This window comes from Anolis carolinensis, unplaced genomic scaffold, assembly GCF_035594765.1.
Source record: "Anolis carolinensis isolate JA03-04 unplaced genomic scaffold, rAnoCar3.1.pri scaffold_14, whole genome shotgun sequence".
NCBI classification, from domain to species: Eukaryota; Metazoa; Chordata; class Lepidosauria; order Squamata; family Dactyloidae; genus Anolis; species Anolis carolinensis.
Window position 1 is genome coordinate 8,705,069 of NW_026943825.1, and position 25,211 is coordinate 8,730,279.

At 41.2% G+C, this 25,211-nt stretch overlaps 1 protein-coding gene across 1 annotated transcript; it reads left to right on the plus strand.

Moving 5' to 3' along the window:
* Window positions 1-416: 416 nt before the first annotated feature.
* On the plus strand, window positions 417-21,993 carry fdps (farnesyl diphosphate synthase). Its single transcript, XM_003227731.4, has 10 exons — window positions 417-552; window positions 5,825-5,991; window positions 8,425-8,565; window positions 9,032-9,112; window positions 10,628-10,750; window positions 10,924-11,079; window positions 12,972-13,049; window positions 13,877-14,011; window positions 19,785-20,649; window positions 20,916-21,993. The coding sequence occupies exons 2-9, from the start codon at window positions 5,851-5,853 to the stop codon at window positions 19,983-19,985; spliced, it is 1,056 nt and encodes a 351-aa protein (XP_003227779.2). The 5' UTR covers window positions 417-552; window positions 5,825-5,850; the 3' UTR covers window positions 19,986-20,649; window positions 20,916-21,993.
* Window positions 21,994-25,211: the final 3,218 nt, after the last annotated feature.

Below are 25,211 nucleotides of genomic sequence, written 5' to 3' on the forward strand. Positions count from 1 at the left end.
GCAGTTCCCACGATGTCCACTGGATGGCATCAGAGTGGCGCTAAGGAGCAGGAGCTACAACTCAGCCAAAGGAAATACATTTCTAAAAGGCTGCAATTTCCATTGTGTCCGCTGGATGGCAGCCTTGGAGCCACGGAGTCGTAGGCAAAAAAAGATTGCAATTTTGGAAATGTCCACTGGGGGGCGAATAACGGGACGAGTCAATTGCCTCACCCTTAAAGGGAAGAGGGAGGGACCTTAATTATTAGCCAATCGGCAGTCCCTCCTCTTTCGCCTGATTGGCTGCCATCTCCATGGTTCGTCCTCATACGATGGAGAGAACCAATCCGGGCAGTGGCGCTGCTGTGGCCTTTCCCTGACCAAACGCCTCACCCGCTATGCACCCTGGGAAGTGTAGTCCGAGCTGAGAAGTCTTAAAGGGGCGCAGGGCGGAGCTGTGACAGAGCAAGGACTACGAATCCCGAAAGGCACTTCGGCGCGGCCGGCTTTGTATACTCAGGGGTGGAGGCGGCGCTGGGTGAGACCAGGACAGGCGGCGGGACAGAGAGAGAGGTAAGAGAAGCGCCCGAGCGAATGGCCTTGCAGTTTCAAAGCCTGGCTGTTTCATGCCTGGGGAGGGGGGAAGAGAATATTTTGTTGGGAGGGGTTAGCTGGCTCCGATTGTTTCCTGCCTGTCTTTCTGAGTGTTGCTCTTGACAAAAGATTCCCCCCAGGCAGGAAGCAGCCAGGCTTTGAAGCTGCAAGGCCATTCAGTGCTCATCAAGCTGGTCAATGGCAACATTCAGCTTCGCCTCAGGCAGACTAGAGTCCTTTTCTCCCACCTTGGAGATATATCAACCCCACTTGCCTAGTTTCCAACAGACCTCACAACCTCTGAGTAGGTTTGCCATAGATGCAGGCGAAATGTCAGGAGAGAATGCTGCTTCTGGATCATGGCCAGACAGCCCGGAAAACTCACAGCAACCCAGCGGTTCCAGGCATGAAAGCCTTCCTTTGACAACACACACAATATAATGTAATATATAATGTAATATATTATAATAATATAATATTATAATATTATTATTATATGATAATATTACAATATTTCATAATAAATTATTATAGTAATATCATACAAAATATAATATAATGAGTTCAATAATTTTCTCCTACATATGCATGGAAACTTTTGGGATAATATATAATATGTATTTAATACGTAATGATAATATAATATGAGTTCATAAATTTTCTCCTTAATAATATATTATAATAATATGATATATATATTAAATTATTATAGTAATATAATATAAAGTATAATATAATGAGTTCAATAATTTTCTCCTATGTATGCATGGAAACTTTGGGGGATAATATAATATGTATGTAATATATAATGTAATATAATATAAGAGTTCAATAATTTTATCATATGTATTGAGACTTTGGGAATAATATAATGTAACATATAATGTAATATAATATATTATAATATATAATACTATAATATAATAATACTAGCTTTGCCCGGCCACGCGTTGCTGTGGCTTATGGGAATCCTTTGTTGGCCAGGTGGAATAGCAGTGAATAGCCTTGCAGCCTCAAAGCCTGGCCAGTTTCTGGAGTAGCTGGAGCTTTTTGTTGTATGAACGTAGAGGCATGGATGAGGGGTTGTGCTGCCAAGTTTAGTGTTTCTGGGATGTGTAGATTTGTTATTTTGTCCTAGGCCGAAATTTCATTACCCTTTTATATATATGGATATTATAATAATATGATAATATTCTAATAATATATTAAATTATTGGAGTAATATAATATAAAATATAATATAATGAGTTCAATGATTTTCTCCTATGTATGCATGGAAACTTTTGGGATAATATATTTAATATAATGTATTTAATGCGTAATGATAATATGAGTTCATAAATTTTCTTCCTATAAATGGAGACTTTATGTATATAATATACTAGCTGTGCCCGGCCACGCGTTGCTGTGGCGAAGTCTGGTGGTATGCGAAATAAAGTATTGAGGAATTGGTGGTAGTTAAGGTCAAGGGTAAAGGTTTTCCCCTGACGTTAAGTCCAGTCGTGTCTTACTCTGGAGCAGGGGTCCCCAAACTAAGGCCCGGGGGCCGGATGCGGCCCTCCAAGGTCATTTACCTGGCCCCCGCCCTCAGTTTTATAATATAATATTTTTATATCAGTTTTAATAATATAATATATTGTATATACATATAATATTGATAATAATATTATGTTATACAATATAATATTAATAGTAATGCCATATAATAATATTAATTATATGTTATATATTACATATTATATAATAGTATAGTGGTATAGTTCAATATAGTAATATATAATGCTAATATTGTGTTATGCTAATAATATAATATATTGTGTGTACATACAGCTGCTCTGAGTCCCTTTCGGGATGAGAAGGGTGGGATATAAATGTAGTAAATAAATGCAGTAAATAAATAATTAATTTTAGACTTAGGCTCGGCCAAAGTCTGAAATGACTTGAAGGCACACAACAACAATCCTAATTAACTTGACTATCTCATTGGCCAGTAGCAGGCCCACACTTTCCATTGAAATCCTGATAGGTTTATGTTGGTTAAAATTGTTTTCATTTTTAAATATTGTATTGCTTTGTTGTTGTTGCACTACAAATAAGACATGTGCAGGGATATTATTTCCTAAAGGTTGTGAATATACAATATTTCTGATTGGTTTTTTTTTGTTTGTCGGAGGCAAGTATGAATGCTGCAATTAGGAAAAATGTTTAGGATGTAATGGCCTTGCAGCTTTAAAGCCTGGCTGTTTCCTCCCTGAGTGAATTTTTTGTTGGGAGGTGTTAGCTGGCCCTGATTCTTTCCTGTCTGGAATTCCCTTGTTTTCAGAGTGGTGTTGTTTGCGATATTTTATGTGCTTCTACTGTCTGTGGCCCTGAGAAAACAGAGGATTTGCCAGACTTTGATGATGGGAATACTTTGTTGGGAGGTGTTAGCTGGCCCTGATTGTTTCCTGTGTGGAATTCCCCTGTTTATTTACTGTCCTGGTTTTAGAGATTATATTGTTCTGCATTATTCTATCCCAGTAATTATTTCATATTAAAGAAGAATCTCACTTATCCAACATTCGCTTATACAATGTTCTGGATTATCCAACGCAGTCTGCCTTTTCATAATCAATGTTTTTGTAGTCAGTGTTTTAAATTCATTGTGATATTTTAGTGGTAAATTTGTAAATACAGTACAGTAGAGTCTCACTTATCCAACATAAACGGGCCGGCAGAACGTTGGATAAGCGAATATGTTGGATAATGAGGAATTAAGGAAAAGCCTATTAAACATCAAATTAAGTTATGATTTTACAAATTAAACACCAAAACATCATGTTAGACAACAAATTTGTCAGAAAAAGTAGTTCAGTACACAGTAATGCTATATAGTAATTACTGTATTTATGAATTTAGCACCAAAATATCACGATATATTGAAAGCATTGACTACAAAAATGCGTTGGATAATCCAGAACGTTGGATAAGCGAGTGTTGGATAAGTGAGACTCTACTGTAAATACTACATAGCATTACTGCGCATGGAACTACCTTTTCTGTCAAATTTGTTGTATAATATGATGTTTTGGTGCTTAATTTGTATAACGATTACCTAATTTGATGTTTAATTGGCTTTTCCTGAATCCCTTCTTATTATCCAACATATTCATTTATCCTGCCGGCCTGTTTATGTTGGATAAGTGAGACTCTACTGTATACTGATAATCTTAAATTATCTGTTTAGAACTGGATTACATGAGGCCCCTTCTTCACAGCTGTATAAAATGCACACTGAAGTGGATTATATGGCAGTGTGGAGTCAAGATAATCCAGTGCAAAGCAGATAATATAAGATTATAAATGGGTTATATAGCTGTGTTGAAGGGCCTTGAGTCTACACTGCCATATAATCCAGTGCAAATTAGATAATCTGTGGAAGAAGCCTAAGTGAGGCCTAAATCTGCCTGTCCCCTAACTGAAGCCTGGCTGTCCCTTGGTTGCTAGGCAACCAAGTGGGCAGAGATTAGCCCTCTAAACTGGCAGCAATTGGATAAAAAAAATTATTGTTCTCCCTCTAATTAGGACTTTATTTTTCTTTTCTTTTTGTTGTATCAACCTTGAGGCATGGATGATGGGTTGTGTTGTCAAATTTTGAGGTTGGGGGGCCTGTACTTTTGTTGTTTTGTGAATTGCCGTGATGCCATCACTCTTTTATATATATAGATAATGTAATATAATATAAGAGTTCAATAATTTTATCCAATGTATGGAGACTTTGGGAATAATACAATGTAACATATAATGTAATATAATATGTAATATAATATGATAATATAATATGGGTTCATTAATTTTCTCCTATGGATGGAGACTTTGGGGATAATGTAATATGTATGTAATATATAATGTAATATAATACGATTTCATTATTTTTCTCCTATGGATCGACACTTTGGAGATAATATGTATGTAATATAATAAGAGTTCATGAAGTTTTTCCTGTGTGGAGACTTTTGGGACACCCTGTATATAAATCCTATCCCCGTTTCCAACTATTCCAATACACAACTATTTCGTAAGTGTCCCAGGTGTTCCATGCAAACCCAATGCATTTCAACACAACCTCTTCCCAGAGATAAGAAAATAGCCACTCCTTTGCAGGTGGGAGAAGGCAAGGTCAGGGCTTCAAAGCATGTTTGGGAAATATTTGCGCGTCCCCTTTGCTCACCCTGCCTTGCTTGCGCCATGAGGTGCAATAGTTTGCAGATTTATGATATGTTTGTATGTCACCTCCTTGGGAACAATAACATTTTTGCAAGTAGATTTAACTCAATGTGTTGTCGAAGGAAGGCTTTCCTGGCCGGAATCACTAAGTTGTTGTGAGCTTTCAAGGCTGTATTGCCACGTTATGCCCACATAATAATAATAATAATAATAATAATAATAATAATAATAATAATAATAATAATAATAATATACATGTAATATTATTAATAATATTATGATGTAATAAAAATTATAATTCACTATTATAATTGTATATTTATATTACAATATAGTCGTATAATATAATATACTGTATGTATATATACTTGTAAACCGCCCTGAGTCCCCTTTGGGGATATAAATGTTGCTAATAAATAAATAAATAAATGTTCCAGAAGCAGCATTCTCTCCTGACGTTTTGCTCACAAAATAATAATAATAAAAATAATAAAAATAATAATAGTAAATGTTCAACTTGTGATTTTGTAATATGAAATCCAGCATATATATCACTGGGTTGCTGTGATCTTTCCGGGCTGTATAGCCATGTTCCAGAAGCAGCATTCTCTCCTGATGTTTTGCCCACATAATAATAATAATAATAATAATAATAATAATAATAATAATAGACACTTGGGAAGTGTTCGACTTGTGATTTTGTGATACGAAATCCTGATGTTTTTCCCACATAATAATAATAATAAGTGTTCGACTTGTGATTTTGTGATACGAAATCCAACATATATATCACTGGGTTGCTGTGAGCTTTCAAGGCTGTATAGCCATGGTCCAGAAGCAGCATTCTCTCCTGACGTTTCACCCACATAATAATAAGTGTTCGACTTGTGATTTTGTGATACAAAATCCAGCATATATATCACTGTGTTGCTGTGAGATTTCTGGGCCGTATAGCCATGTTCCAGAAGCAGCATTCTCTCCTGATGTTTTGCCCATATAATAATAATAAGTGCTCAACTTGTGATTTTGTATGGCTTTCTTTCAGTTTGCTAAGCGTCCCGAGTAGGAAGGATGACTTGCAATGGGAATCACGCCGCAAGAGCCACCGACCGGGAGCGCTTTGTGGCCTTTTTCCCCCAAATTGTGAAGGATCTGATTGAGGATGAGCTGCACCAGAAGGACGTATCAGAAGCCTTCTCCCGCCTGAAGGAGGTAAGCAAGGGCTGGCGGAAAGGGCAATCTGGGAGAGAAGACCAGGAGCATTCAATGAGTTCTCACTATATTGAGTAACTTCTGTTGCAACTGCTATTGTCCTCACTACAGTATTGGCAAAGCTAGCAATCTCTAGATCTTAAAAATCCAAATATGTACGTAGGTTTGTTCCACCAAGGCTTCTCTGTAGCTTGATGGATCTGGACCTAATTTGGGACACAGACCCGTCACGAACTGACTTAAAAAAATACTGCTGGGGTGTGCACTGCAGAGATCCACCCCTTTTGCTTGTTGCCAAACTTTCGAAACAACCCACATTGTCTGCAAAGCTGCCATTCATGCTCAACGGAGCTGCACTTATATATATATACACACACACACACACACACACACACACACATACACATACACACCGTATATATTCGAGTATAAGCCGACCCGAATATAAGCCGAGGCACCTAATTTTACCACAAAAAACTGGGAAAACATTGACTCAAGTATAAGCCGAGGGTGGTAAATTTCAGAAATAAAAATAGATATCAATAAAATTACAGTAGAGTCTCATTTATCCAAGCCTCGCTTATCCAAGCCCTTGGATAATCCAAGCCATTTTTGTAGTCTCAGTGTTTTCAATATATCGTGATATTTTGGTGCTAAATTCGTAAATACAGTAATTACAACATAACATTACTGCATATTGAACTACTTTTTCTGTCAAATTTGTTGTATAACATCATGTTTTGGTGCTTAATTTGTAAAGTCATAACCTCATTTGATGTTTAATAGGCTTTTCCTTAATCCCTCCTTATTATCCAACATAGTCGCTTATCCAAGCTTCTGCCGGCCTGTTTAGCTTGGATAAGTGAGACTCTACTGTACATTAATCGAGGCATCAGTAGGTTAAATGTTTTTGAATATTTACATAAAGCTCAAATTTAAGATAAGTCTGTCCAACCCTGATCTAATCATTATTCTCATCTTCTTCAATGTAAATGTGCTTATGTATCCTTTGAATAATAATAGAGTAAAATAATACTGTAATAAATACAGGAAAATACTACAAGTAATAATAAATACAGGAAAATAATAAATGCAATAATAATAATAATAATAATAATAAGATCAGAGTGAAATAATAAATGTATTATTAATAATAAAAATATATACCTATGCATATGATATGCGAGAGAACTGGCTAAAAATGCAATATAGGTGGTATATTACCCCCTATAAAATTTCTAAATGTTATAAGAACACATTTGACAAATGCTGGAAGTGCGAGCAACAGACGGGCACTTTTTTTCATTTATGGTGGTCATGTCCAAAAGCCCAACTTTTTTGGAAAGACATAAGCAAAGCTATACAAACAATTTTAAAGATAAAAATTAAAAGAGAACCGGAGTATTTCTTATTAGGAATGTTAGACATTGATCATGATAAAAATAAAGAGATCTTGTTCAGTTATCCGGTCACTGCCGCTAGAATAACATATGCCAGGCTATGGAGACGAAAGGAGATACCGAATAAGGAGGATTGGTTAAATAAAGTTATGGAGGTGATTAACATGGAGAAACTTACATATTGGCTATCTCCAAGCCAAGGTCTACCAAAGAAAGAAACCAACTGGGACCTGGTAAAGGATTATTTAAAACAAATGAAATTGGACCCTATCTGTTGAATTGGACACAATCTTTGAGACTTTGGAGGGCGAAGGGGATGTGGTGATTTATAATTTTTTAATGAACATTTAGTTATATATATATATATATATACACACACACACACACACACATATAAATTTCCTTTTTCTTTATGATGAACCTGTTAAAGTTAGATGGAAGTCAATTTTTAATATATTTTTTATTTTTTTATTTTTTCTGCCTTTATCTTCTTTATATTTCATTTCCTACTTTCCTATAAACAATCAGTGTTCTCCCACTTTCGATGTGAAAATCTTATTACTTGCTAATCTATATTCTCATTCTAACCCTAAATACAAAATATTCAATAAAAATATTTTATATATATATATATAGTCTCACAAGAAAGAGTCCCTTTTAAGAACTTTGGTTATATGAATTTTGAATTTTGCCATGATATGTAAGCCGCTCTGAGTCTCCTTTGGGGTGAGAAGAGCAGGGTGCAAATATAGTAAATAAATGAATTAAGTAATAATAATAAAAATAGAGTAAAATAAATGTAACAGTAGCAACAATAATAGAGAAAAACAATAAATGTAAGAATACCAATAATAATAGAGAAAAATAATAAATGTACCATATATTCTCGAGTATAAGCTGACCCAAATATAAGCCAACCAGGATCCTCACCCGAGTATAAGCCGAGGGGGGCTTTTTCAGTCTTTAAAAAAGGGCTGAAAAACTAGGTTTATACTTGAGTATATAGTATATATATTTAATATGTATTGTACAGGTGGTGGAATACAATGCCATTGGCGGGAAGTACAACCGGGGCCTGACGGTGGTGTCTGCCTTTGGGGAACTGGCTGGGCCGGAACAGCAGGATCCAAAGAAGTTCCAGCACGCCATGGTTGTGGGCTGGTGCGTCGAGCTGGTAAGTCCTTTCCTCCAGAATACGGCAATTTCGCTACGGGCGCAGACTCAGGCCCCTTTGGCCTCTATAACCAGGCCAAAATTCCCCAACAACCATGTGAGCCAGGCCCAGAAAATTGCCCTTTACCTGTTTCCTTGTCACGGAAAGACTGTCAAAATGTTGAGACAACTAATACAAATATTCCATTTTACGATATACTTTTCCTATAATACACTATTTGAATCCTACTTGAATATTTCCTTCATATTATGTTCTCTTTTCTTTTGCATCTAAGTGAGTAAAGGTCCCCAGTTTTTCAAAAGCTGTCGATTGCTTTCTCTTTTACCAAACGTGACCGTTTGTCCACTTCTGCTGTTCCTAGCACTTTCTCATTTATATTGCCATTGTGGTTTGTTTCATTACATTATATATCTGTATCAAAAGTTATTAAAAACTTACGGTTGTGAGGTGGTGGCTTTGTTTGCAGCTCCAAGCCTTTTTCTTGGTGGCCGACGACATCATGGATGGCTCCCTGACACGGCGGGGGCACCCTTGCTGGTATAAAAAGGTAAAGCAATGCCACAGATTAAAAACCTTATTATTGTTGATAGGGTGGAATATAAAATAATGTAGAAATAAATAAATAAATGCACAAAATGTGAATCCCGTCGAGGGCTGAGCGTGTCTCCTCTATAATAATAATAATAATAATAATAATAATAATAATAATAATAATAATAATAATAATAATAGGAAGTGTCAGACGTGTGATCCAATACAACAGCCAGCAGAGTGTCTGCTGTGGACTCATCTTGTTGTGTTTCAAATAATAATAATATTAATAATAATAGGAAGTGTCCGACATGTGATCCAATACAACAGCCAGCAGAGTGTCTGCTGTGGACTCAACTTGTTGTGTTTCTAATAATAATAATAATAATAATAATAATAATAATGGCCGGGCTGTGGAACAGCTGGCTAGTAACCAGCTGCAATAAATCACTACTGACCAAGAGGTCATGAGTTCGAAGCCCGGGTCGGGTTAAGCCCCCGACCATTGAATAACCCAGCTTGCTGTTGACCTGTGCAGCCCCGCAAGACAGTTGCATTTGCCAATTAGGGAAATTTAGGTACGCTTTATGCGGGAGGCTAATTTAACTAATTTACAACATCATAAAACTGCCAGCAAAACACGAGGAAAGGAATGAGGAAGTACAGCCACTAGTGGACAGTGAAGCAACAGCTCTCCCTGTGGCCGGAATCGTGAAGCTGGAAAAATATGTTAAATGCCTCTGTGTCTGTCTATACCAGGGGTCTTCAAACTTTTAAAGCAGAGGGCCGATCCACAATCCTTCAGACTGTCGAGGGGCCAAATTATCATTTGGAAAAAAAAAACGAACAAATTCCTATGCACACTGCACATGTCTTATTTGTAGTGCAAAACAACAACAACAACAACAACAATGAAAGAACAATACAATATTTAAAAATGAAAACAATTGTAACCAGCATAAACCTATCAGGATTTCAATGGGAAGTGTGGGCCTGCTTCTGGCCAATGAGATAGTCAAGTTAATTAGGATTGTTGCTGTTGTGTGCCTTCAAGTCATATCAGACTTTGGGCGAGCCTAAGTCTAATTACTTATTTTTTCATTTACTACATTTATTTATTACATTTATATCCTGCCCTTCTCACCCTGAAGGGGACTCAGAGCAGCTGTATGTACATACAATATATTATTAAAATTATATAAAATATTATATTATAAAACTGAGGGCGGGGGCCAGGTAAATGACCTTGGAGGGCCGCACCCGGCCCCCGGGCCTTAGTTTGGGGACCCCTGGTCTATACTGTATGTTGTTTGTCTGTTGGCATTGAATGTTTGCCATATATGTGTTCATTGTAATCCTCCCTGAGTCCCCTTCGGGGTGAGAAGGGCGGAATATAAATACTGTAAATAATAATAGGAAGTGTCCGACATGTGATCCAATACAACAGTCAGCAGAGTGTCTGCTGTGGACTCATCTTGTTGTGTTTCAAATAATAATAATAATAATTTTGTCCTTTTTCTCATCTCTGCAGGAAGGGGTTGGCTTGGCGGCGGTGAACGACTCCCTTCTGCTGGAATCGAGCATCTACCGCCTGCTGAAGCGACACTGTCGCGGCCAGCCGTACTACCTGAACCTCTTGGAGCTGTTCCTCCAGGTGGGTTTCCTCGAGATCCCGTGTGCCTCAAGGGCCTGGACATTGAACATTGACATGGGAATTGAACCTCCTCTTCCTTGACGTTCCCTATCACCCAATGGACACAGATCTTGGATTTCCGTTTGTGAATTCCTACCAATGTGCTCCCCCAATGCCGTCCCTTTTCTCCCCAGTCGGCGTACCAGACGGAACTCGGTCAGACCCTGGACCTGATCAGCGCCCCTCCGGTGGACCTGGACAGCTTCACGGAAGAGAGGTACAAGGCCATTGTGAAATACAAGACGGCCTTCTACTCCTTCTACCTCCCAGTGGCGGCTGCCATGTACATGGTGAGTCAGGGCTCCCATCCTTGGGGATCCCTTTCTTGGGTGGCTTTTGCCTGTTATTATTATTATTATTATTATTATTATTATTATTATTATTATTATTATTATTATTGTATGACACAGCAAACAAGATAGATAATGCTGGATATCACAAAATCACAAGTCGAACACTTCCCAAGTGTCTAGGACTGTGTGATGTATTATTATTATTATTATTATTATTATTATTATGACCTGGAGCCCCCAGATGGCGTAGTGGACTAAGTGACTTGAAGGTTGGGTTGCTGACCTGAAAGCTGCCAGGTTCGAATCCCACTCGGGGAGAGCGCAGATGAGCTCCCTCTATCAGCTCCAGCTCCATGCGGGGACATGAGAGAAGCCTCCCACAAGGATGGTAAAAACATCAAAACATCTGGGCGTCCCCTGGGCAACGTCCTTGCAGACGGCCAATTCTCTCACTCCAGAAGTGACTCAAGTTGCTCCTGACACGAAAAAAAATTATTATGACACAGCAAACAAGATCGATATGCTGGATTTCGTATCACAAAATCACAAGTCGAACACTTCCCAAGCGTCTAGGACTGTGTGATGTATTTTCGGATGATGCGTGCAGATCCCAGTAGGGTGGCCTTTTGCAGTTGGCAGATCATAATTTTGTCAATGTCTATTGTTTCCAAATGCCGGCTGAGATCTTTTGGCACGGCACCCAGTGTGCCCATCACCACCAGGACCACCTGCACTTGTTTCTGCCAGAGTCTTTGAAGTTCAGTCTTGAGGTCCTGATAGTGGCTGAGTTTTTCCTGTTGTTTTTCGTCAATGCGACTGTCACCTGGGATGGCGACATCAATGATCCAAACCTTTTTCTTTTCCACAACTGTGATGTCTGGTGTGTTGTGTTCCAGATTCGGAAGTCCCACAGTATCTTTGTGTGCTCATTTTTCAATACTTTTGCAGGTTTGTGATCCCACCAGTTCTTCACTGCTGGGAGGTGGTACTTGAGGCATAAGTTCCAGTGAATCATTTGGGCCACATATGTGCCTCTGTTTGTAGTCTGTCTGTGCGATTTTCTTACAGCAGCTAAGGATATGATCAATGGTTTCGTTGGTTTCCTTGCACAGTCTGCATCCGCTGATTTTTCAATCTTGGCCTTAATTGCCTTTGTTCTGATGTCTTGCTCCTGGGCTGCAAGGATCAGGCCTTCTGTCTCCTTCAGGGTCCCATTCATGAGCCAGAGCCAGGTCTTCTCCTTATCAGCTTTTCTTTCAATTTTGTCAAGGAACTTTCCATGCAGTGTTTTGTTGTGCCAGCTGTCAGCTCTAGTTTGTAGTGTGGCTTTCTTGTACTGGTTCTTTGTCTGCTGTGCTTTGAGGAGTTTCTGATTTTTGACTTCAATCAAAGCAGGTTCTTCACTTTGCTTTCCATCTTCTGCCAGGGCATGTTCTTCTTCTTTGACTGCTTGTTTTACTTGCAAGAGTCCTCTGCCCCCTGATCTTCTAGGCAGATATAGATCTTCTAGGCAGATGATGATGACTACTACGATTATTATTACTATTTGAAACACAACAAGTTGAGTCCACAGCAGACACTTTGCTGGCTGTTGTACTGGATCACCAAGTGTCTAGGACTGTGTGATGTATCGGCGAATAATGCGTGCAGATCCCAGTAGGGTGGCCTTCTGCAGCTGGCAGATGGTAATTTTGTCAGCGCTGATTGTGTTTAAGTGCAGGCCAAGGTCTTTAGGCCTTATTATTATTATTATTATTATTATTATTATTATTATTATTATTATTATTATTATTATTATTATTGGAATTGTACTTTGTGGAACTGCAGATCCTAGCCAAAGTGCTAGGATCTGCACATTACTTGTTGATGTGTTGTTTTCCCTTTCCCAGGCTGGCATTGATAGTGAGGAAGAGCATTCCCACGCCAGGACTATCTTACTCGAGATGGGGGAATTCTTCCAAATCCAGGTAGAGTTTCTCCCTCTTCTCTGTTTGCCAAGGGACGGGAAAGGAGCGTATATATAATCACTGATTTGAACTGAATTGTTTACTATCCATGATATTGTAAAGCACTATTTTAATCTATACGCATAATAAAAGTGAAAATATGTAGGTGTGTCTGAGGTGTCCACTTCCACAGACAAGCTCCCACTTCCACAAATAGTACTACTCAGGAGACACTTCCATCCTAGATTTTCTGTTTTTCCTCCACCACAGGGCACTCCAGTGTTTCTTACTATATCTCCCACTACTCAGGAGACACTTCCATCCTAGATTTTCAGTTTTCCTCCACCACAGGCACCCCAGTGTTTCTTACTATATCTCTCAATACTCAGGAGACACTTCCATCCTAGATTTTCTGTTTTTCCTCCACCACAGGCACCCCAGTGTTTCTTACTATATCTCCCACTACTCAGGAGACACTTCCATCCTAGATTTTCTGTTTTCTTCCACCACAGGCACCCCAGTGTTTCTTACTATAGCTCCCACTACTCATGAGACACCAATGGCCCTCCCTCCAATGACATTGCAGGTTATGGCGAGTGCTGTGGACATGTCCAAGAGCCCTGCCCGTGTCCTCCACAAACACCATCCTGCCCACCACCCAAGGGAATGCTTTCCTATGGGGACAATTTCATCCTAGATTTCATGTATTTCCTCCACCGCAGACATCCCAGTTATAGAGAGCACCGTGAACATGTCCAATCAGCGAAGGTCTTTTGAGATCCCTCTCAATGTTGGTGTCACCTGCAAATGTGAGAAGCATGCATGCCCTGTCTTCCCTCTCCCTGCAGGACGATTACCTGGACTGCTTTGGTGACCCGGATGTGACGGGGAAGATCGGGACGGACATCGAGGACAACAAGTGCAGTTGGCTGGTGGTGCAGTGCCTGAAGCGGGCCTCGCCGGAGCAAAAGCAGATCCTGGAGGTAACACACTGGAAGCCAGTGGGAGGCAGAGATGCCTTCAGACAAAGAGGGCGAGAATAATAATAATAATAATAATAATAATAATAATAATAATAATAATAATAAATTTATTCTTATATCCCGCCCCATCTCCCTGAAGGGACTCGGGGCGGCTCACAGCAATAATAAAAACAGTGACAAATTACACATTGTAAAATCAAACATGAAAAGCAGTCATACAATCAATACATACATCACATGTTAAAAACAAGGAGCTAAACAATTCTAGGCCGAAATAGAGGGCTACATGGAGAAGGTAGCTTCGTGGCAGAAGTCCTCAGCAAGGTATTAATAATCATGGGAAAACATTCTCTAATTAAATGGGCAGACAAATCAACCCCAAAAATTAATCGTCGAAGGCCCTCCGAAAAAGCCAGGTTTTAAGGCCTTTCCGGAAGGCAAGGAGGGTGGGGGCCTGTCTAATCTCCCTAGGGAGTGAGTTCCAGAGGCGGGGGGCCACAGCGGAGAAGGCCCTCTCTCTCGTCCCCACCAGCCGCAACTGCGAAGGTGGTGGAAGCGAGAGGAGGGCCTCCCCCGAAGAGCGAAGAGATCGTGCAGGTTCATAGGGGGAGATGCGGTCTCTAGGGTAGGTGGGTCCCAAACCGTTCAGGGCTTTGTAGGTCAGCACCTGCACCTTGAATTGGGCCCGGAAAACAAACGGCAGCCAATGGAGCTCCTTAAACAGAGGCGTAGAACGCGCCCTGTAGTTTGCTCCTGTTAGAAGCCTGGCTGCTGAGCGCTGTACTAATTGCAGTTTCTGGGCCGTCTTCAAAGGCAGCCCCACGTAGAGCGCATTGCAATAATCCAGTCTAGAGGTAACTAAGGCGTGGACCACCGTAGTCAGATCTGACTTCTCGAGGTATGGTCGCAGCTGGCGCACAAGTTTTAGTTGTGCAAAGGCCCTCCCGGCCACGGCCGACACCTGAGCCTCAAGCGTCAGCCCCGAATCCAGGAGGACCCCCAAGCTGCGGACTTGCACCTTCAGGGGGAGTGCGACCCCGTCAAGCACAGGTTGCCACCCAATACCCCAGTCAGACATACGACTGACTTGGAGGACCTCTGTCTTGTCAGGATTAAGTCTCAGCTTGTTCGCCCTCATCCAGGCCAACACAGCGGCCAGACACTGGTCCAGAATCCGAGGGGTTTCCTTGGATTTAGGTGGAAAAGAGTAGTAAAGTTGGGTGTCATCCGCGTAGAGATGGCACCTCACTCCAAAACTCTGGATGACCTCTCCCAGCGGTTTCATGTAGATGTTAAAAAGCATGGGGGACAAAATAGAACCTTGCGGGACCCCACAGGTCAAAGGCCAGGGGTCTGAGCAGGTGTCCCCCAGCTTCACCAGCTGGGAACGGCCCTCCAGGAAGGACTGGAGCCACTGGAGTGCAGTGCCCCCAAGGCCCATCCCAGAGAGCCGTCCCAGAAGGATACCATGGTCGATGGTATCGAAAGCCACTGAGATATCCAAGAGACCCAGCAGGGTCACACTCCCCCTGTCCAGCTCTCTGCGGAGGTCATCCACCAAGGCGACCAAAGCCGTCTCGGTGCTGTGCCCAGGCCTGAAGCCAGACTGTAATTGGTCCAGAAAATCCGTATCATCCAAGAATCCCTGGAGCTGAGAGGCAACCACCCGCTCCAAGACCTTGCCCAAAAATGGAAGGTTAGAGATTGGTCTGTAATTGCCTAAGTTGGTCGAATCCAGAGAGGCCTTCTTCAGGATAGGCCTAACCACAGCTTGCTTTAGGCTAGATGGAAATTTGCCCTGTGATAACGAAGCATTAATTATAGGCATAAACCAATCAACTAACCCGCCACTGGCCTGTTTTAAAAGCCAAGATGGGCAAGGATCCAGGGTGCAGGTGGTCACCCTCACAGCCCCGAGGATCTTGTCCACATCATCAGGGCGCACAAGCTGAAACGAATCCCACAAGATCGAACAGACAGATGCCTCGGTTACCTCACCTGGCAATGCTTCAAGGCCGGCGTCCAAGTCAGAGCTGATCTGAGCGACTTTGTCTGCAAAATGGTGAGCGAACTCGCTGCACCGAGTTGCCGAGAAGTCGGGTGGCTCCCCGCCCCCAGGAGGGTGGAGGAGCTCCCCAACAACCCGAAACAACTTCGAAGGTCTGTTATTTGCAGACGCAATGCGGGCAGTCAAGAAAGCCTTCCTGGCTGCTCGCAACGCCACGGAATAGGACCTAATAGCGGCCTTCGACCGTGTTCGGTCAGAGCCGTCCTGAGTTTTCCGCCAGCGACACTCTAGTCTCCTTCTCGCACGTTTCATCTCCGCCAGCTCCCCAGTAAACCAGGGGGCCGGGGCAACTCCACGCTGCGAGAGGGGACGTTCGGGGGCGATCGTGTCTATTGCCCTAGTCATCTCGCTGTTGTAGCGAGCGACCAAGGCATTGACAGAATCGTCAGCCTCCGTGGCAAACAGAACCCCAAGAGACTTCAGGAATCCCTCGGGATCCATTAGTCTCCTGGGGCGGACCATCTTAATCGGTCCACCACCTCTGCGGAGGTTTGAGGGCGCGGTGAGTCTTAGACTGATCAGATGGTGGTCAGACCATGACAATGGAAGAATAATTTGCTCTTCCACTCTGACCAACTCGTCGCCCGCAACAAAAACCAGGTCGAGTGTATGTCCAGCTTGATGAGTGGGACCCGATATTACTTGGGACAGTCCCATGGTCATCATGCCGGCCATGAAGTCCTGAGCTGCACCTGTCAAGGTGGCCTCTGCATGGATGTTGAAGTCACCCAGGACCATGAGGCGCTGGGAACCCAGCACCACGCTAGAGACCACCTCTGCAAGCTCAGGCAGGGTGACTGCTGTGTCGCGGGGTGGACGGTACACTAGCAGAATCCCCAAACTGTCCCGGGTACCCACCTTCAAGTGGAGACATTCGAACCCAGCGGATTGCGGTACGGCGCATCTGACCAGGGCAATGGACTGCCGAAAGACCACCGCAACCCCACCTCCCCGCCCTCCAGACCTGGCCTGCTGGTGCACCCCGAAACCCGGAGGACAAAGCTGGGTAAGATTTACCCCACCCAGCTCGTCCAACCAGGTCTCGGTGATGCACGCCAGATCCGCCCGCTCATCCAGGATTAGGTCCTGGATAATTAAAGATTTCCCATTAACGGATCTGGCATTAAGCAGCAGTACTTTCAGTCTGGAGGGGCTGCCATGGGGACTACCACACCTATCCTTCTCCAGGGTCGCAAGACATCTGTTGCGCTTCTCCCTGGGAAACCGTTGACCGCACAACCTCTTCCCCCACATGACCTCGATGGAACCTTCCCCCTCCCGGTCCCCACCCCCCAGGGATCCTAGTTCAGCGGGAGCATTATTAGTCAGGCCTAGTCAACTCCTGAAATCCGAGCTGTTGCAATGACTTCCATCCGGACAAGTGTCTAGAGGAAGAGGCGAGAAAAGCTTATCAGAGGGGGAAGATCTCTCAAGCTGGCATGGTAGGGACGTAGAAGGCAGGGAATATGGGTAGGGAGTGGACATAGAATGGGTAGGCGAATCAGTACAACTAATCACTTTGGGAGGGGACCCACAAGGAGAGGTCAGCAACTTGTTGCCTCTAGACCCAATAGAGGCTCGTGTATGTAAGAGAAAAGATTAGGTGCGTGGTGGAGCAACCCACGAGTCAGACATGGCGAGGGCGGGGAAATGTCATGCACACAAGACCAAGGCCTTGTCCAGCTTGGGAAAGCCACTGTAAAATTACGAAACGTATGTCACACAACGGCAGAAGCAAGGCAGGAAGCAGCCAGGCTTTGAAGCTGCAAGGTCATTCAATGCTAATCAGGGTGGCCAATGGCAACAAACAGACAAGATTTCTTTCTTCCTCCCACCCTGGACATCATTCCACAAATAGAATAATAATAATAATAATAATAATAATAATAATAATAATAATAATAATAATAATAATAATAATAATTGAAGAAAAACAACTGGAAAAGCTGACATGATATGAGGATTTAAAGATCGAATTGCAAAGACTCTGGCACAAGCCAGTTATATATACGTTTTTAAGGTTTTTATAATGTGTTTTAACATTATTATTAATGGATCTGTTTATATTTTTTGTTTTTATTATTGCATTTTGGGCATTAAATTTTCCCAATTTTTGTAAGCCGCCCTGAGTCCCCTCGGGTGAGAAGAGCGGGGTATAAATGTTGTAAATAAATAAATAAGGTGGTTCCAGTGGTGATCGGCACACTGGGTGCAGTGCCTAAAGACCTTGGCCTGCACTTAAACACAATCGGCGCTGACACAATCCCCACCTGCCAGCTGCAGAAGGCCACCTAACAGGGATCTGCACGCATTATTCACCAATACATCACACAGTCCTGGACACTTGGGAAGCGTCCAACGTGTGATCCAATACAACAGCCAGCAGAGTGTCTGCTGTGGACTCATCTTGTTGTGTTTCAAATAATAATAATAATAATTACTATTATTACCAAAATGCAGACTGTGCAAGGAAACTGACGAAACCATTGATCATATCCTCAGCTGTGTAAGAAAATCACACAGACAGACTACAAACAGAGGCACAACTATGTGGCCCAAATGATTCATTGGAACTTATGCCTCAAGTCCCACCTCCCAGAAGTAAAGAACTGGTGGGATCACAAACCTGCAAAAGTATTGGAAAATGAGCACGCAAAGATTCCTGACTGACAAAGTTCTGGAACACAACACACCAGACCCCACAGTTGTGGAAAAGAAAAAGGTTTGGATCATTGATGTTGCCATCCCAGGTGATAGTTGCATTGACAAAAAACAACAGGAAAAACTCAGCCGCTATCTGGACCTCAAGATCGAACTTCAAAGGCTCTGGCAGAAACCAGTACAGGTGGTCCCAGTGGTGATGGGCACACTGGGTGCCGTGCCAAAAGATCTCAACCGGCATTTGGAAACAACAGACATTGACAAAATTACGATCTGCCAACTGCAAAAGGGCACCTACTGGGATCTGCGCGCATCATCCGAAAATACATCACACAGTTCTAGACACTTGGGAAGTGTTCGACTTGTGATTTTGTGATACGAAATCCAGCATATCTATCTTGTTTGCTGTGTCATACAATATAATAATAATAATAATAATAATAATAATAATAGATCTGCACGCATCATCCAAAAATACATCACACAGGCCCAGACACTTGGGAAGTGTTCGACTTGTGATTTTGTGATATGAAATCCAGGATATCTATCTTGTTTGCTGTGTCATACACTATAATAATAATAATAATAATAATAATAATAATAATAATAATAATAATAATAGATCTGCACGCATCATCCAAAAATACATCACACAGTCCCAGACACTTGGGAAGTGTTCGACTTGTAATTTTGTGATACAAAATCCAGCATATCTATCTTGTTGGCATATCTAGCTGTGTCATACAATATAATAATAATAATAATAATAATAATAATAATAATAATAATAATTGTTATTATTATTATTTATTTATTTATATTATTTGACCAGTCATATGACCATTTCCACAACTATATATATGAACCCCACTTGACTCGTTTTCAACAGACCTCACAACCTCAGACAATGCCATGCCATAGATGTGGGTGAAATGTCAGGAGAGAATGCTGCTTCTGGAACCTGGCCAGAAAACTCACAGCAAGGCAGACAAGGGAGAGTGTGTCCTGTTTGGTCTAACCTCTGAACCCTCTTTGTCTTCCCAGGCAAACTATGGTCAGAACGACCCGGAGAAGGTGGGGCGGGTCAAGCAGCTCTACGAGGAGCTGGACCTGAAGACGGTCTTCCAGAACTACGAGGAGAGCAGCTACCAGCGCCTGTTGGGCCTCATTTCCCAGCACGCCCTCCGCCTGCCCGCCCAGATCTTCCTCGGCCTTGCCCAGCTGATCTACAAGAGGCAGAAGTGACCGGCTGGACCTTAGAAAGCCAGCCCGTTGTTTGTGTGGTCTTTGTTTCCTGCAGGACTTTAGTTGCCGGTTAGCGGGCGCCTTTGGGGATTTTGGGCTGCAATGCCCCAAAACGGTTCTCAGGAGGCACATCGTGCTTCCAGGTTGCTTCCCAGAGTTGCGTGTGAGTTTTTTGACAAAATATTTCTCACCAAGGAGAAGTCATGTCCTAGAAATTAATAAATACTCCTTGTGCTTGGCATGTTACAAAATCCTAACATCCTTGAAGAATTCACAGTTCAAACCAGTTCCTTCCAGTTTTGCATTAAAATAATAACAACAATTATTATTATTATTATTATTATTATTATTATTATTTGAAACACAACAAGGTGAGTCCACAGCAGACATTCTGCTGGCTGTTGAATTTGACCACACGTCGGACACATCCCAAGTATGGTCAAATTATTATTATTATTATTATTATTATTATTATTATTATTATTATTATTATCCCACCTAATAATAATAATAATAATAATAATAATAATATGTTACAAAATCCTAACATCCTTTAAGAATTCACAGTTCAAACCAGTTTCTTCCAGTTTTGCATTAAAATAATAACAACAACAATTATTATTATTATTATTATTATTATTATTATTATTTGAAACACAACAAGGTGAGTCCACAGCAGACATTCTGCTGGCTGTTGAATTTGACCACACGTCGGACACATCCCAAGTATGGTCAAATTATTATTATTATTATTATTATTATTATTATCCCACCTAATAATAATAATAATAATAATAATAATATGTTACAAAATCCTAACATCCTTTAAGAATTCACAGTTCAAACCAGTTTCTTCCAGTGTTGCATTAAAATAACAACAACAACAACAATTATTATTATTATTATTATTATTATTATTTGAAAAACAAGATGAGTCCACAGCAGACATTCTGCTGGCTGTTGAATTTGACCACACGTCGGACACTTCCCAAGTGTGATCAAATTATTATTATTATCATTATTATTATTAAGTGGTATATTATTATTATTATTCCACCTAATAATAATAATAATAATAATAATAATAATAATAATAATGTTACAAAATCCTACCATCCTTAAAGAATTCACAGTTCAAACCAGTTCCTTCCAGTGTTGCATTAAAATAAAATAATAATAATTATTATTATTTGAAACACAACAAGATGAGTCCATAGCAGACATTCCGCTGGCTGTTGAATTTGACCACATGTCGGACACTTCCCAAGTGTGGTCAAATTATTATTATTATTATTATTATTATTATTATTATTTATGTGGTATATTATTATACCACCTAATATAGTAATAATAATAATAATAATATTAATAATATGTTATAAAATCCTAGCATCCTTTAAGAATTCACAGTTCAAACCAGTTCCTTTCAGTATTGCATTAAAATAATAATAATAATTTATATTATTATTATTAGGGTGGTATAATAATAATAATATTAAAAATTATTATTATTATTTATATACCACCCTCCTCCTCCTCCTCCTCCTCCTCCTTCTTAAGAATTCACAATTCAAACCCGTTCCTAACTGTGTTGCATTAAAATAATAATAATAATTGATATTATTATTATTATTTATTCACTTCTGCCCCGCTTTTCTCCTGTGGGTGGGATTCAAAGCGGCGTATGACGTATACAATTCATACAAATACATCAGGCAGCAATACATAATCAATTAAAACATTGTATCCCGATATAAAAACCCAATGTTAGGGGGGTCAGTGCCTTCTTCTCATTCGCACACAATACCTCCTAGGAAAATAATGCAGTCGGGGATTGTTTTTCTGCCTTTTCTTTTGCCCAAAGCCAAGGGAAGAAGCTGGCAGGCCTCCAGAAATCAATATTTTCATGCAAACCATAATATGTCTCTGATCTGTATGTATCTGTTAAAGAACGGAATGTATCGAGAATCAAATACAAGAAGGAGCAATAAATTATTTCAAAACCTTACTCGTTGTCCGAGTATGATGGTGTCTTGGGGGTGGATACGTAGGTGACCGTGGAGTCCTCTTCTTGACCCGCATGTTCTTCCGCAGTGAGGACATCAGTTTCCAAATGTAAGGCGGTCCCGGTCAGTGTTGGCTTGTCTACGGAGATGCCAATGTGAGTAGATCAATAGGTACTGCTCCGGCGGGAAGGTAACAGTATTCAAATTTGGGCGTATTGGGTATTGTGCCAAATGTGGACCTCTGAATTAGAATACATCCTGTACATCAGATATTAACATTACAATTCATAACAGAAGCAAAATGAGTAGTTATGGCAGGGGTCCCCAAACTAAGGCCAGTGGGCCGGGTGCGGCTCTCCGAGGTCATTGACCTGGCCCCTGTCCTAAACTTTAGACTTAGTGTTGACTTAAGTCTACCTGGTCTTTGGAGGTCTCTTTGCTTACCTATGGTCTTATGAGATCATCTAGGTGGCTTTTGGAGGTCACTTTCCTTACCTATGGTCCTATGAGACCGTCTAGATGGCTTTTGGAGGTCACTTTCCTTACCTATGGTCCTATGAGACCATCTAGATGGCTTTTGGAGGTCACTTTCCTTACCTATGGTCCTATGAGACCGTCTAGATGGCTTTTGGAGGTCACTTTCCTTACCTATGGTCCTATGAGACCGTCTAGATGGCCTTTGGGGGTCCCTTTCTTTACTTATGGTTTTATGAAACCATCTAGATGTTCTTTGAGGGTCCCTTTCCTTATCTATTACCTTCTGATGGCCTTATGAGATCATCCAGATGGCCTTTGAGGGTCCTTTTCCTTACCTATGGTCTTATGAGACTGTCTAGATGGCCTTTGAGGGTCCCTTTCCTTACCTATGGTCTTATGAGACCATCTAGATGGTCTTTGGGGTCTCTTTGCTTACCTGTGGTCTTATGAGACCGTCTAGATGGTCTTTGGGGTCTCTTTCCTTACCTATGGTCCTATGAGAACTTCTAGATGGCCTTTGGGGGTCCCTTTCTTTACTTATGGTTTTATGAAACCATCTAGATGTTCTTTGAGGGTCCCTTTCCTTATCTATTACCTTCTGATGGCCTTATGAGATCATCCAGATGGCCTTTGAGGGTCCCTTTCCTTACCTATGGTCTTATGAGACCGTCTAGATGGCCTTTGAGGGTCCCTTTCCTTACCTATGGTCTTATGAGACCATCAAGATGGTCTTTGGGGTCTCTTTGCTTACCTGTGGTCTTATGAGACCGTCTAGATGGTCTTTGGGGTCTCTTTCCTTACCTATGGTCCTATGAGAACTTCTAGATGGCCTTTGGGGGTCCCTTTCTTTACTTATGGTTTTATGAAACCATCTAGATGTTCTTTGAGGGTCCCTTTCCTTATCTATTACCTTCTGATGGCCTTATGAGATCATCCAGATGGCCTTTGAGGGTCCCTTTCCTTACCTATGGTCTTATGAGACCGTCTAGATGGCCTTTGAGGGTCCCTTTCCTTACCTATGGTCTTATGAGACCATCTAGATGGTCTTTGGGGTCTCTTTGCTTACCTGTGGTCTTATGAGACCGTTTAGATGGTCTTTGGGGTCTCTTTGCTTACCTATGGTCTTATGAGACCATCTAGATGGTCTTTGGGGTCTCTTTGCTTACCTGTGGTCTTATGAGACCATCTAGATGGTCTTTGGGGTCTCTTTGCTTACCTGTGGTCTTATGAGACCATCTAGATGGTCTTTGGGGTCTCTTTGCTTACCTGTGGTCTTATGAGACCATCTAGATGGTCTTTGGGGTCTCTTTGCTTACCTATGGTCTTATGAGACCATCTAGATGGTCTTTGGGGTCTCTTTGCTTACCTATGGTCTTATGAGACCGTCTAGATGGTCTTTGGGGTCTCTTTGCTTACCTATGGTCTTATGAGACCATCTAGATGGTCTTTGGGGTCTCTTTGCTTACCTATGGTCTTATGAGACCATCTAGATGGTCTTTGGGGTCTCTTTGCTTACCTATGGTCTTATGAGACAGTCTAGATGGCCTTTGAGGATCCCTTTCCTTACCTATGGTCTTATGAGACCGTCTAGATGGTCTTTGGGGTCTCTTTGCTTACCTGTGGTCTTATGAGACCGTCTAGATGGTCTTTGGGGTCTCTTTGCTTACCTATGGTCTTATGAGACCGTCTAGATGGTCTTTGGGGTCTCTTTGCTTACCTATGGTCTTATGCAGGGGTCCTCAAACGTTTTAAGCAGGGGGCCGGTCCACAATCCTTCAGACTGTAGAGGGGCCGAATTATCATTTGGGAAAAAAAAAACTGAACAAATTCCTGTGCACACTGCACATGTCTTATTTGTAATGCAAAACAACAACAATAATGAAAGAACAATACAATGTTTAAAAACGAAAACAATTGTAAACAACATAAACCTATCAGGATTTCAATGTGAAGTGTGGGCCTCCTTCAGGCCAATGAGATAGTCAAGTTAAGTAGGATTGTTGTTGTTGTGTGACTTCAAGTCATTTCAGACTTTGGGCGAGCCTAAGTCTAAAATTATTTATTTATTCATTTACTACATTTATTTCTTATTTATATCCCGCCCTTCTCACCCCGAAGGGGACTCAGAGAAGCTGTATGTACAATATATTATTGCTATATTATTAGCGTAGCACAATATTAGCATTTTATATTACTATATTGAACTATACCACTATACTGTAATATATGTAATATATAATGTATAATTAATATTATTATATGGTATTATTATTAGTATTATATTGTATAACATTATAATATTACTATCAATATTATATGTATATACAATATATTATATTATTAAAAATGATATAAAAATATTACATTATAAAACTGAGGTTGGGGGCCAGATAAATGACCTTGGAGGGCCGCATCCGGCCCCCGGGCCTTAGTTTGGGGACCCCTGGTCTTATGAGACCATCTAGATGGTCTTTGGGGTCTTTTTGCTTACCTATGATCTTATGAGACCATCTAGATCAGGGATCGCCAAACTAAGGCCCATGGGCTGGATGTGGCCCTCCAAGGTCATTGACCTGGCCCCTGTCCTAAACTTTACCCTTAGGGTTGACCTAAAGTCTGAAATGACTTGAAGGCACACAACAATAACAATCTTAATTTCATAGTCTGGCCCCTTACAGTCTGAGGGACTGTGAATTGGCCCTCCACTTAAAAAGTTTGGGGACCCCTGAGTTATGGAGTAGCA